Source organism: Paramisgurnus dabryanus, chromosome 22 (assembly GCF_030506205.2).
Source record: "Paramisgurnus dabryanus chromosome 22, PD_genome_1.1, whole genome shotgun sequence".
Classification (NCBI taxonomy): domain Eukaryota; kingdom Metazoa; phylum Chordata; class Actinopteri; order Cypriniformes; family Cobitidae; genus Paramisgurnus; species Paramisgurnus dabryanus.
In genome coordinates this window covers 5,728,742-5,743,578 of record NC_133358.1, presented here as the reverse complement: position 1 = coordinate 5,743,578, position 14,837 = coordinate 5,728,742, and the positions used below count along the sequence as shown (strand labels likewise).

The 14,837-nt window shown below is 36.6% G+C and overlaps 1 protein-coding gene across 7 annotated transcripts in view; it reads left to right on the top strand.

The window, feature by feature from the left end:
- abi1a (abl-interactor 1a) overlaps nucleotides 1–14,837 on the top strand; it is a 74,460-nt gene that overhangs the window by 33,784 nt on the left and 25,839 nt on the right. For all 7 annotated transcript variants that reach the window (XM_065294666.2, XM_065294667.2, XM_065294662.2 and 4 more), the window contains exon 3: nucleotides 13,780–13,956. In XM_065294666.2, coding sequence (XP_065150738.1) covers nucleotides 13,780–13,956 — 177 coding nt within the window. The remainder of the gene's footprint in view (nucleotides 1–13,779; nucleotides 13,957–14,837) is intronic.

The window sequence follows — 14,837 nt, the reverse complement described above, 5'->3', positions numbered from 1 at the left end:
TTTCATTTCTACAAATGGTGCAAACTCTGCTAGATTATAGATAAAAGATTCCCATTCCACTGCCATTCTGTGATCGGCACTGATTGGCGATCGGCAGATCATGATCTTGGTGATCGGTAATCGGTGATCGGCCCCAAAAATGCTGATCGGAGCATCTCTAATATTCATAATAACAAAAAGAGCAGGAAGGAACCATAAACTATATAAACATAAAAACTATTCAATTTTTTTTTATTGAATTATATTAATTATTTTCTGATGATTTTATTATTGCATACAATAGTATAACTATTCAGTTAATCATGTTGCACATCAATGGAAGAACTATCCCATGGATATAACAATTAACTAAACAATTCAAATGTATATAATAAGTGTAAATAAATAAATTGCCTTTACAGCTTCATTGTGTATGTTGTTGAAAAGACCGCAAATGTTTTTATAAAACTATAACATTAATACCATTATTATACGCACAATTAGTTGGTTCAATAGCCTATTCCTTAAGTATATGTCACCAAGACAGGCATTTAAGCATATACCTCCTGTTTGTATATCTGAACATTTATGTGTAATAATAAATAAGTTGTCATTTGTTGCGAGCAGCTTGAGAGGCGGCTGTGCGCGCGTGCATGTGAGCGCACTGTCTGAAGTGCTTGAGTTCTTAATGCTTTAAAATGGCTTGAATTTTTTTAAATGACATGACTTATGACGTGCAAGCGCCAGCTCGGTCTACTGCCTGAAACGCGTGCTAAACTCTATTGCAGTGTCCAACTCGCTTGCAGAGCGAAATCATTGCAAAGCAGCTTGAGTTAGCAAGTGCTTTTGGCAGTGTCTTCAGCCTCCTGCGCTGATTGGCCGGACTCGTGACACTCAACAAATTAGATGGGCAGTGGGCGGGTGTTGCTCTACAGTGCCGTGTTCTGACGGCTCTCACTAAATCCTTTGCTGCATTAGAGCCAAAATAGCGCATTTCAAAATTACATTACTTTATCGGCAAATCGGCTATTAAATATCGATAATCGGCCAGATCGATAATTGGTCGATCCCTAGTCGGCTTGAGCACCCAGTGAAATGCCCATGCAAGCACATATGCTCATAGCTTCACATTTGCTTCTAAAACCACACAGAAAACATGAATGTGCTGCTTTCCTCCTCTCTCAAAGCGTCTGTCGTAGCTAAGTAACCTAAGCATTGCTTGAAATTGTGACGAGCACCCACTGGCAGAAAAAGAAATTGGTGCCTATGAACACGCACGTTTTCATAGGCACCGACTCAGCAACCTGGTAGCTAACTTCGAGTGCTTTTTTAAACACTGTGTCACTGTTTTTTCCACGGCACACCAAACAAGTGGTCAAAGTGGTTGGGAAACACTGACTTATAAGACCGTAACATGTCCTAATACACACCAAAAGAAAATCGTAAATCAGATAATTGATGTTCTTTAAAAGACAAAACTATTGTTTAGTCTAAACCCAGCATAAACCCAGATACTAGTTGTCTTCAAGGGCTTTTCATTTGGTGCATCACCAAATTAAGTATTATGATTCATCTTTTTGAATGTGGGACATCAACTAGTTAGTAGCTATAGATAGTAGATCATTAGTAGCTATAGATTACCGTCATTCCACAAACTAACTACAATCCTGTAACTTTAGTACTGATCCGTCAAAACTAACGTGTTTAACAGAAAGGTGAGTAATGGCTATAAAGCGTCTGTAATCTCTCGGCACACCCAAGGCTTTGCTGACATAAGATGTTCTCATCTTTATAGCGTTTCTAACCGTTCAGTCTTCCTCCGGCTGCCTATTAGACAGACCGCACTGCCAGCATGTGGGCAAATTAGATTTGAACATCAGTGCAGCTGACTAATGGGCCGTTTGCAACAGGCCTGGAGTGAATCCTGCATGTTTTCCATCACAGCTTCACGCTGAATGTGGTTGACTGTGTTTGTGGGTCTTTATTTGTTGTGCTGAAGTCGCCCCTGACACCGAGTGTGGGAGGCTGAAGTGCTGCTACCTAGACAAGCGCATGAAGTGGCTGCTAAGAGACTGTGAACAGTCAATGCTTTGTCTGACCAGCTGAAGACTTGGCAAGATGAGGGGAGTCTCTCTTGTTGTGCTGTTTTCCTCTTCATATAGCTGCATGTATTTAAGAGGAGCTAATTAAACGCAACATTGTTCCTGTAAATAAAAATAAAAAAACGACAGTTTTATTTGGAAATGCATTATGTTTAATGGGTTATGCATGTTGGCTCAATTTATTAATAGATCTATAAATCTTACATTTATTAAAAAGATAAATTTAGGTACAAAAGTTGTCACACTTTTGTAACTAAAAGCTGCATATTGGTACCTCTAAGGTACTTGCTTGTTCATATCTGTACCTAAATGGTACCTTTTTAATAGGTACTGACCCAGTGACCAAAACTTTTGTACCTTTTTCTGAGAGTGTACGTGGGTTTGTGAAGATTTGCATGGGTTTTGTTGCTAGTATTTTTTTTACATATTTATGTATTATGTCTTATCTAAAGTCACTAACGCAATGCTCTACCAATTGAGTTGCAGAAACGAGTGCTATATTACTGCCCATTTTAAGCACAGTGCAAGCTCCTAAATGAAATCCAGAGATAAAGTTGGAGGCTTTCCTCCCCTTCCTTCCTGAAAGGCGTTGTGTGTCATCTTGTTTGAATTTGGAAATGGGATGATGTGCCATCTTCAAGGTTACATAGGGATCATTTGGTTTTTTAGTCATGGCAACATCTGACTGGACCTCGAGTTTTTTTTTATTATAGCCTTAAAGTCTATGAAACGTATTGGCCACCACTAGAGATCCAGACAGTAGCTTAACATCTCTCCAACTTAATATATTTCTCTGAAATGACTTCATTGCAGTTGGCAAAGAAATCACAAACAATTTCCTGGAATCATCATGCTGAGTTTTAAACATCCACATGACTTGACGTTGTCTGCGGTGGTTTGGTTCAGGATTTTTGCCCCCAAATTTCCCCACAAATAATTTGTGCCGATTAGTGAACTGAGTAAAAAAAGAAAGTAATTGAGATGAAATTGCAGTTTTCAGTTCTCTGTTGAACAGATGCAAGGCCAACTCTTGCTTAATGCTTACTGAGAACTGTGAAGTTTTTTTAGGGTTTTAATCATGGGTCACCAAACTAAGGTCCGATGGCCGACTCAGGCCCGCCACCCCCTTTTGACCGGCCCCCCAGCCTCTCTACCCCCCACTACTTGAACCGGCCCAATGAGGCAATTTTATTTTTGTAATTGTTCTTTGGAAAGTAATAACAAATTCGCATCTGGTATTTTGTTGATTTTTTTTAAGTTAAAAAATGATATTTAGTTATAAAATTAACTATATTTGCCAAATTTGTGATCAAGCAGTAACAGACAACGCACGTGCAGATCACTGTCCAGACCTGGCAGTGTTCAGGACAGCAAAATGGCTAGCATTAAACAAAAAGTTGATAAGAGAGTGCAGAGTTTAAAGAAAAGAATGGACCAACGATTATTTTTTGTTCAGTGTAAGGACCATGCAGTTTGTATGTAAAGAAAGTGTGGCAGTTTTTAAAGAATATAATCTGTGTCGTCATCACGAAACCCGCCACAAAGAGTATGCTAGCTAGCGAGGGCAAGCAAGAGAAGACAGGATTTAAAGGATGAAAGGCGTACTGGCTGCACAAAAGAATGTATTCCTTTGCCAGGCTGCTGTCCGAGCTAGCTATAATGTAGCTCACCTACTAGCTACCAATGGAAAGCCGTTTACTGATGGGGACTTTGGCTGTGCCAGGCTAGTAATCTCTACTACACAATGAGGCCTGCTGGTGGTCATTTTGGTCTGGGCCATACAATTCTATGTTATATAGCTGACCCGGCCCCCCATCACAGTCAGGAACAATAATGTGGCCCCCAGAGAAAAAAGTTTGGTGACCCTTGGTTTTACTACTAGTTGATACCAGATTAGATGCTAGTCAGTCTGAGACACCAGTTGGCCAACAACATTAGCATCCCCATGCCCATTTCGTTTATGAATCCTACTATGATGAATCTGTGTCTCTAATAATTTTGGTGGGCCTATTTGATTCTTTGAATGAACTACTGGTCATTAAGTATCAGTTGATTTATATTATTTGGTTACAAAGCAACACCCAGCATAGTAATATTTATGACCTACGTACCACATTTTTTTAATTAGAAGCTGCAATAGTTTGGTATGTTTTGGTACTGTGTAACCAATTTTGTTCTTGCTAGTAATGTATTGATATTGGCTTTTTTGCTGAGTCTGGCTGCATGTAGTATAAAGCTGTCTTAATACGCTTGTCTGTGTCCGGTCTCTCTCTGTGTTTCCATTGATTTGCTCAAATAAAGACATGTGTATAAACCATGTGCACTTGCATTCTCAAACAGTAACAACCGGAGATTATGCTTGTCTCCTATTATAGATCAGTGTATTTTACACTAATAGATTATATAAGTTTAAACTTTTGCATGGGCATAATTTTCATCTGACAGCGAAGGTGGACAATAAATGTAAATTTCTCGAGCAAGAGGGGGAAACAAATAATGCAGCCAGAATTGCACTTGTGAAGTGCATGTATATTTGGTACATGTATATGTCAGGGCTTTCTCGGCTATTTTAGAACAATTGGTGAAGCTTGTACACTTTCACACGCTCACAAAATAAAAGAGACGAAGGCAGACACTTTTGTTCTAGTGACAATCGTCTAAAGATCTCGCCGACCACTGTGGGTTAGAAGTCAGGACCAATGTGAAAACATTGTGCTCAGTTCATCACACATTAAATCAGTAGGCAGTCTTTTCTGGCTGTTCAAACTCGTTCTGGTAAATAACTAGAAGTTGTTTGGTGTCCTCATACTATTAGCATATATTCCATATGGCCATATTTATTGCTAAATCTATGTCCTGTTAAAAGCTATAAAATGAACTTTGATATAATGGCTTATTTCTAACACAAAATGTAAATTCTTATAAAAATTTGGAGTTTAGTAGAAATTTGGATGAAAAGAAATATGTGTTGCTTTATAAGGAAAAGACTTAATTTACCTGTAATGTCTTATCCGTTTAAAAAGCATTTTGAGGAAGTTAAACTTCTAAAGGTTCACTCGTCCAAGATGTGTTAAAGACTTTGTAATTTTATAGCCTACAGTTGCTCATGGTCAGATGGAGCCTGATGCTCGCTAACCCTGTGGTGATCTTGTTGTGTTTTTATTTAGCTTATGTCTGACAATAACTACGCTGCATGTTTTGTTGACTGTGTGATTCATTTCTATTAGCGTTTCCTCCGACAATGAAACTAACTTGGCTAGCAACCCATACATCTGGGTGTGGTCCCGTTTCTCATTTCTGAAATAATCATGTGTGGTTTCCCGCTATTATTAAATGCTGGCATGACAGTACTGTTAACTTACAGAGAAACCGCAGTTGTGTGTGTTGTGTGAACAGCGTATGTGTGCGCTTGCAAGCGGCTGTTGCTTAGTCTTTGCCCTAAAGATATGCACGACACGTCTGTCCATTTGTGCATAGCTGGCTTTTCCGGATGCCACGCCACCCACAGGGTCGCTTCATCAAAGTGCTGAAACAACCATTTTTGCCTGCCAGATGCTGAAGTGAAACCATTTAAAATGCCCGTTTGCTTTCTTTTCCATACAGTTACTGTTGTATGGTTGCAAAATTCACAATAATTTATTTCTGGTCAAAAACAGGTAAAGTGAAAAATAACTGTTTTAAATGTACCGCTTCACCAAACTGTGCACATTTGTCCTAACATAAAGTGTGACCCCGTGCTTGCAAAATGAGTCAGAATAAGCTAATTTTCCAAAATTGGTTATTTATATTTTGACATTCTCTAAAACCTTTAAAATTATGTATGATTTGTTGGAAAAATGACAAAGCTACACATGTTTGAAGTTGATAGAGTCAGCAAAGTCAATTTTGAGAAAAATCGAGTTAAAGATTTGTGAGGGTTTAAAAGCAAAATCATTGCCTCCATACCTTAAAAGCAATGGTAAAACCAACAGACTTTGCACACACAAAATCAAAGAATATCTGTGTGCATGCTTTGGATCTGTCAGTCAGCACGATGAAGATTAAGCATTTAGCTTAAAGATCATTTAGCAAATAAAGATCATTTTAGATCAGTGGTCTTCAACATGGTGCCCATGGGCACCAGGTTATTGGCACAGAGTCTGTGAGCACATTCTATTAATAATCTCAATGGCCATTTTTTATCTATACATATTTTTTTTATATTAGATTGGCTTCTTTTAACATTTTACACAATGATAAAACATATTAACAAGTAAAATAAAATAAAATAAAATAAAATAGGAAAAAAGTTTTCAGTAGACTATTTAAAAAAGTAGCCCTCCAGATTATTTTATGCATTGTGGTAGCCCTTGTTCACAAAAAGGTTGGAGACCCGTGTTTAATGACTATTTATAGCATTGGGATCGCTATATGGGGACTTAATGTACTATTTTTTATGAAAACCTCAATTTCAACCAAAATCAACATTTATACTTTCTTTTGGCTGGAGCTCAAAATTACACGGTGCGCATTTCGACTCATTTTTCAAGCAAGGGTCACAAATGTTATTAGAATTGGACATATCTATAAAACTGGAGTATATGTTGATGTTTTGTTACTTGATCAGTCAAACAGCAGTCAGAGATGTAAACGTATGTGATCACATTGCATTTGTATGGTAAACAAATGGATAACCGTGAAGGACTGCCTACCTATAATCCGTTGTGACAAAACTACAATGTTACTGTATGTTCAGCAAGCGGTAACACAATGAAGAAAGTGAGTGATTTATGTATGTCAATGGTGCAACAGATCACAGCTTTTTGAAAGTAACAGTTCCCCTTTTCATTGATGTTTTTATAATGTTCAAACTAATGATGCTGCATTTCAGAATGTGAGCAATGGAGAAGATGAAGCCATTCTCTGTGCATACACACTGAAAGAGCCTTGAGTAAAGACTTACAGGAGAAATTTTCTTTTTATTCAAATGGGAAATGACTGTTTAATGAACTGCTACACAGTTAAAAGGCCATTTCATGATTCACGTTAATGTTTCACTTGTTCGGTGACGAATACATTTGTGACCCTTTCTGTGAAATTCAGGATAAAGTCTCATAATCTAATGATGAGATGATGAACATCCACGCTTGATTTCAATCTATCACTATAATGTTGTTGGAAAGTTCTAAGCCTCTAGAATAGACATTTTAACAGTGTTTTATAAAATAAATTGTGTAAGGAGAGTAATTGATTAATTTATGTGTGTGCCTCAAAACATTTACATCCTGTTAAATGTCACTGTCCCCCCACAGTGGGAAACCTACGTTTACTTCAGTGTTTTGCATGTGAGTTCTTATTTAATCCTAACAAACTATATATCGTTTGAAAGCTCTAAGGGTGTATTTTTCAGTTATCATCAGGATTTCAGGAAAGAAATGACATAGTGAGAGACATTTTCTAAAATGCCACAGGTCCACAGGTGGGCCCATGTTGTTATTATATATTTGTAACATTAATACCCTATCTAAACCTAAAATATCTTGACAAACTATATATCATTGGAAAGCTCTGAGAGTGTAATTTACATATTTTATATCACCATTTTGGGGAAATTATGACGTAGTGAGAATCAGTTTCTAAAATGTCACACGGCCACAGGTGGACCCAATTAGTTTTTTTTTACATATTTCTAACACTAAACCCCTACTCTAAACCCAAAAAATCTTGATAAAGTATATCACTGGAAAGCGCTCAGAATTTAGTTTTAATATTTCAAGGTCATCTGATGAAAGAAATAATGTAGTGACAGTTTTTTTTGTTACATGCCCCCCCCATAGGAATGCATATTAATTTTCTATATTCATAACATTATATCCTATTATTACACTGCTCTCTGGAATGCTTGATTCTGATTGGTCAGTTGAGACATTTGCAGGTTCGTTATTTTCAAATAATAACCGCTCCAAATTAATAACGCATAGCCGGACTACTTGCACGAGTAAAATCGCTCCGCGCCAATAAAGATCAATAAGATCTTTATCTGTTTGGCGCCATCTTGTGACAAACACTGGACAACCACGACAAGACACAGACAGCTTACTGAGACTGAACTTGACAAAATAGAGCATGACAGCTACGAAGCCAACACACAAAAAAATACAGAATGGGCATTAAAACTTCTCAAAGACTGGCTAAAAGAGAAAAAATGGAGACAGACAAGTATGAAGCAGAGGATCTTAATAAGGTATTACGATCATTTTATGCATCTGTGCAAAGTTTCGCGAAAGGATAAAAATTTTAATTTAAAACAAATATGCCAATAAAATGTTTCAAATTCATATTCATGTCCAGATTTTTTCTTATGTGGCAAGTAGCCGTGTAATAAGCGGGATAATGTAGAGGCAGCCAGTAGTTATTGGGAAATAAGCCCCTTCAGTGTGATACAAGACCCTCCGCTTCGCGTCGGGTCCTGATCACACTGTCGGGGCTTATTTCCCAATAACTACCGGCTGCCTCTACATTATCCCTTACTTATAAATCTACAAAAATGTTGACAAACTATATCATTGGAAAGCTGTAAGAATGTAGTTTTCATATTTTAAAACGTTTTAGCAGTAATAATAATGCAGTTACAGTAATTTATTAATTTGTGACAAGAGTATGCAGCAAACCGTTGACCCCTAGTGGCTGTTCTTGGTAAAACCACTAAAAGTGAGAGACAAACCTCATTTTTTGTGATTTTTAACTTGAAATTTGGATCACAACTGCTCGAGACTTATGGCTTCATGTTTACATTATTACTTTTTTGAGATATTTACCTTTTTATATTTTTTATAAAATTAACATTTTATTGGATTATATTTATTTATTAAAATAAATGTAAACTGCTATAACAATTTTTCTGTTTAATATTTTCACCTCCTTACACTTCAGTAAAAAACCTTAAACAAGACCAAGATTAGGCTTCTAGACCAAAAAAAATGCCAGAGTTATATTCATTTGAAGATGCACTTCAACTTTTCACCCCCCCCCCACTCAAAAGGTAAGGGTGACCCCTAAGAGGTTAAAGATATCAAAGTTTATTTTTAAAGACTGTGTCACATATTGTGACATACAAGAGTAATTATCATATGCAAATTAGATATTCCTGTTACAATAATTAATAGTACAATTTAATGGCTCTATATCCAGTGCCTTTTCAGTGACGAGCAAAATGTCATCAACGGATATTTTAATGAAAATGGGAATTATAAATTACAATCATGGGATTTGCCATTTTGAACAAACACAGAACAAACTACAAAATCGAAATGATTGCTATGATGCAATTTTTGAAAATTTATGTTAAAAATTATGTTAATAGTGCTACAAATGGAACAGTTTGAGAAACACAAGTATTACTTTTTTTGTGTGTGTAAACGTATTCTTGTATAATTTGTTGTATTTATTGTCACAATTTTTATATAGTTCTCAAACTGTAAATAACTGAGTTAACAACAGGGGCGCCGCTTGCAAGTTTGGGCCATATGAAAGATGGTAAATGGTTAAGGTTATATGAGGCCATATGAGGTATATAATTTGAGGTTGGACACTCTACCACACCCATGTTACTACTAATAAAACTGATCTTTGGGGGCCACCATAGTGCATGGGCCCTTGAATTGTCCTACATTTCCCCAGTTAGAGGCACTTCTGATAAAAGCTTTTCAAACATAACTATATACTTTGCTATCCGTTGCATTGTATTCGATTGTGCACAGGTGAATGTGTACATGTGAACCATTCTGACTCTAAAGCACAATGTTTTTATGTTCCGTCCATCCAAATGGATCCTAGACAGGAATTCTCAAAGTTCTGGGGACAACTTTTACTCCTTACATGGATGCAGTGTCACATGTTATTGGTTCTTGAGGGCGTTTTTGAAGTTAAAAACCCTAACATTGCATAATATATATATATGGCCACATTTTAGAAGATCTATTTTTCTGTTTACAGGAAGGAGATGAAGTCAGTCACTTACCCTCCCACTTCCTCCAACACCAGCTGCACTGCAGATTGTAGAGCGCTGTTGCTATTTTACACAATCACACCTCAACATCTATCAACAACACTTTTCTAGAGTCCAAATATCTCTTCTGTCCATCCCTTTTTACAACTAAAACAAATAAATCTGTCTTCTGTTAACAGCAGACTGTGGTTTCATTGCCAAGACTGCTTCATCCCCAGAAGATCTTGAGCATACAAATGTTTAAATTTGAGATCAGAAGTAATTGTGCAGACTAACGCTAAAGGCAAAAGGCGGTAAAATTTGGCAGTTGGTTTGCTCTACTCGTATTTGCTTACTACTGTGTGACTTTTAATGTGCCATGGTCTTAAAGGGTTTCTGTATTTATTGCTACACATATAGTGACGCTACTTCTGGTTTTCAGTCTTTTAAAATGACTATTAAAAGTTAATTCACAGATGTTTAAATGAATGCGACCACAAGGCTCCTTCTTCCTGATGTTGAATAGGAGACGCAATGCCGTGACTCCACAGAAATAAACTAGTGAATGGAATCCTCTGTTGGTCTCCACAGCAGACACTGCAGTGCTTTCATCTCTGACAGGAGGTTTGATGCATCTGCCCTGAATCTTTTCTGTGCCAGATAGTTTTACCCTGACAGCACGGCAGGATGGGGCAGATGTTGCACATCAGTAGTAAACATTTTATTTGTTGCTGTATGTGGTGTGTTTGGGCAGACTTGCCCATAAAGCTTAATTGAAGAATCAGTAAAGTTAGGGCTTTTATGTGGAGCTGAAACCTCAATGTTGTGCAGAGTATTTCAGCTCACTGTCGTACATGAATGCCTATTCAGTGTTTAACAAACCTGATGAACGGAGTGAATTATGATGATACACAGAAGTAAACAAATATAGGAATAAACAAGTATGTTTACAGACATACACTTTAAAAAGGATGCATTCATTCTTTGCAAGTTTATGTTTAACATATTGTGTCATTTTGTGTTCATTTTAAAAGTAACACACCAAAAAAATTGGTGTAGTCTTTTATAAACCGAGATGTCTAGCCTGTATTCCTCTTTTATTAGCGTATATTTAAAGGTCAAAAGTGTTTCACTTCTACAGAGATTTATTTAAACTCATAGGCTGTCTCGTCCAGCAGGCTTCAGACACTGTTTGTGTCTGGCTCTGTTAGTGACATCCACATAAACCCCACTAATGTCACAGCATGTCTTCTTTATCGCTCCATCCATACGTCCGGTCACGTGTGCAGCCACGAAGTCCGACATGCTAATAATCACATCTTCCATGTGAGATCCCTGTGTTTTGTAGGATGTTAAAGCACCATGAAACTGCATTCAAAATAGGGCTGGGTATCGATTCAGATTTCGATTTACAAGCTACCAAATCGATTCGATTCTCGGTTCGGTTTTCGATTCCGGTTCTCGGGTCGGTTTTTATACTTTATTCTCAATTCAACTCAATGGATATAGATTTAATACAAATAATATATTAATTCAATTTATTACACGGCTCTCTAGAATGCTTGATTCTGATTGGTCAGTTGAGACATTTGCAGGTTCGTTCTTTTCGAATAATAACCGCTCCAAAATAATAACGCATAGCCGGTACTACTTTTACGAGTAAGATCGCTCCGCGCCAATAAAGATTACTGTTTGTTTGGCGCCATCTTGTGACAAACACTGGACAACCACGACAAGACACAGAGAGCTTACTGAGACTGAACTTGACAAAATAGAGCATGACGGCTACGAAGCCAACACACAAAAAAATACAGAATAGGCATTAAAACTTCTCAAAGACTGGCTAAAGAGAAAAAAATGGAGATAGACAAGTATGAAGCAGAGGATCTTAATAAGGTATTACGATCATTTTATGCATCTGTGCAAAGTTTCGCGGAAGGATATAAATGTTAATTTAAAATAAATATGCCAATAAAATGTTTCAAATTCATATTCATGTCCAGTTTGTTGTCTTATGTGACAAGTAGCCGTGTAATAAGCGGGATAATGTAGAGGCAGCCGGTAGTTATTGGGAAATAAGCCCCTTCAGTGTGATACAAGACCCTCCGCTTCGCGTCGGGTCCTGATCACACTGTCGGGGCTTATTTCCCAATAACTACCGGCTGCCTCTACATTATCCCTTACATAACAATGAACAGAAGTGGGTAATTAATAAAAAGAAATTAAAAGCCACAAGACTATCGTAGTCGTCTTCCATACCTCTGACTTTTTATGTGAAGGTGGCATCAATGTCGATGAAGCACCTAAAACTCACGTCTCTCACTCCTTGGTAACATCGCGCAAGGCAAAAAAAGAGGCTGACATCTAGTAAAGAAGACTACACTGTAAAAAAATTCAGTAGAAATTACAATGTTATTGCAGCTGGGTAGCCGGTAACTTACCGTAGATTTAAATTTATGTTATTTACTGGCAAGAGTTTGTTCAAAGTTAAATAAATTTTAAATATTAACAAGTCTTTATCTTTACAAAATAAAACTATACAATAACAGCCTCATGCAAAGCATTCTGGGAACCAGAAATCATCATCTTTTTCTGTTTTTTGCTTCAGATTTTGTTTCCCAGAATGTTTTGCTTGATGCTGTTTTTTTAGTTTTACTCTGTAAAGACAAAGACTTGTAAACGTTTAATGTTCATTTAACTTTGAACAAAATGTTGCCAGTAAAAAACATAAATTTAAATCTACAGTAAGTTACCGGCAACCCAGCTGTAATAACACTGTAATTTTTATGGAATTCTTTACAGTGTAGTAATTACATTAACGTTAATCTTGCGTTCAATGTTTGCGTAAATAAATATGGGGGGAAAAATCGATTAGTGCTCTTTGAGAATCGATTTTGAATCGACCACATAAAAAAAAATAATTGAAAAAATATTTTTTTTGCCCAGCCCTAATTCAAAACCCATTTTACTGTGTATATCAATGTTATGTGGTATATTTGTATCTTTCAGATCATAAAGTGTTTTAATCGCAACTAATCGTTTGCAGAATAAAAGTTTTTGTTTACATTATAATACACACACATGCATAAGAAAAATATTTCTTAAATATATACATTTTTATATTTGTATATAATTTATATAAAATATAAAATATGAATACTTAATATATACATATATATTTTTTTAATTGTACATGCATGTTTTTGTTTATAGATTTATTATTATTATTATACACAGTAAACACTCTAAACAATAACTTTTATTTTGCAAACGGTTAGTTCGCTTAATCGTTATGCAGCCCTATGTTTTTTAAAAGTCAGGTGGATGGATGTGAAGGAAAAAAGTCAAGCTTGGCATCATCATCCAAGAAAAATAAAAGCGGTATCAGAGGCCCAAGCAAGATATTACATCTTAATGTAATATTATAGAGGCCAATTTTGTTTTCTTTCTGATAAATTGTGCGCATTGAGAAAGTAAATTGAGTCGTCTTTTTTTGTAATTTTCTTATTGACTTGTTAGTTTGTGTTACGGGGTGTAATTGGCAATTGTGCACCAGGTAAAGAAAAAGATGCTGAGATGATTAAGATGCTAACCGTGTTGTGATTTAATGAAGTGGACAATAAGTGCTCAAGTACTTTGGCAAGCTTTTATTTAAATCATAGACTGATTGTCTGGACCTTGCTGGCACGCAACACGGTTTTAATCTAGTTCTTGTCTTGTTTTCTTTATTAGACGGTGGATATCCATAAGGAGAAAGTCGCCCGGCGAGAGATTGGCATCCTGACAACAAATAAGAACACAGCAAGGACTCATAAGATCATTGCTCCTGCGAACATGGAGCGGCCGGTGAGGTACATCAGGAAACCCATCGACTTCACAGTACTGGATGATGTGGGCCATGGAGTGAAGGTAAAAACCTCTCTGATGTCTGTCATCCCATATCCTGGGAAAGCACACTTGCTGTGTCTTTTAATATTACTTCTAGATGAGTTAATAGTTATGGATACAGTAAACTAAAATATTACAATGAGTACTTTTACTTTTTTTGATCATCTGTTTTTTGAAACATAACAGTATTTATTTCCCACTACAGCTGTATATAGATTTTTAGAGAAATATGGTATATTAAAAAATGTGTATCTTCCCCTCCATCAATTTCACGTTTGAGTTGCCCCGGTCTGTTCGCAATCTCTGTAGGGTACTGGTACAGGAGTTTTCCCAGGGGTTTGCCTCTGGAATGTGATCAGACCGGGGGAGAATATTGGAAATTTTCTTACCCCTTCGTTTGAAGCAAGGTCCCAAAAAATCTTCATTCGAAGTGCTGTCTGGCCCTTCCCCTACCCTCCAATTAATGTATTGAGACGAACGCACTAAACAGAGGGCTTTGGGGAAAGTGTAGGAAAAATGAGGATGGGCCTTAATGTATAAAGACAGATTGGTTGTCACAATAAAGTCCAAAGACAAAAAATAAAAACTGCTGCGTTGATCTAAACCAACAGTCCAACCAGTGTGGTCCATTTTACAAACAAGTGACTCTTTTATAAATGAGTCATTGATGGATTCATCTGACTAAAACCGCTCCTTTACCCAATGAATGAGTTTCTAAATTAACATCTGACATACTTATTAAACTATAACACATGACTTTAAGCCCTGTCTGAATCTTTTTTCATAATACCAAAAAATATTTTTTGTTTAGTTTTTTAAAGGTTCCGTTCTTTCTGTATTTTTGAAGCTTTGATTGTGTTTACAGTGTACAAAACAAATTTTTTTCGCAATTATCTGTATAC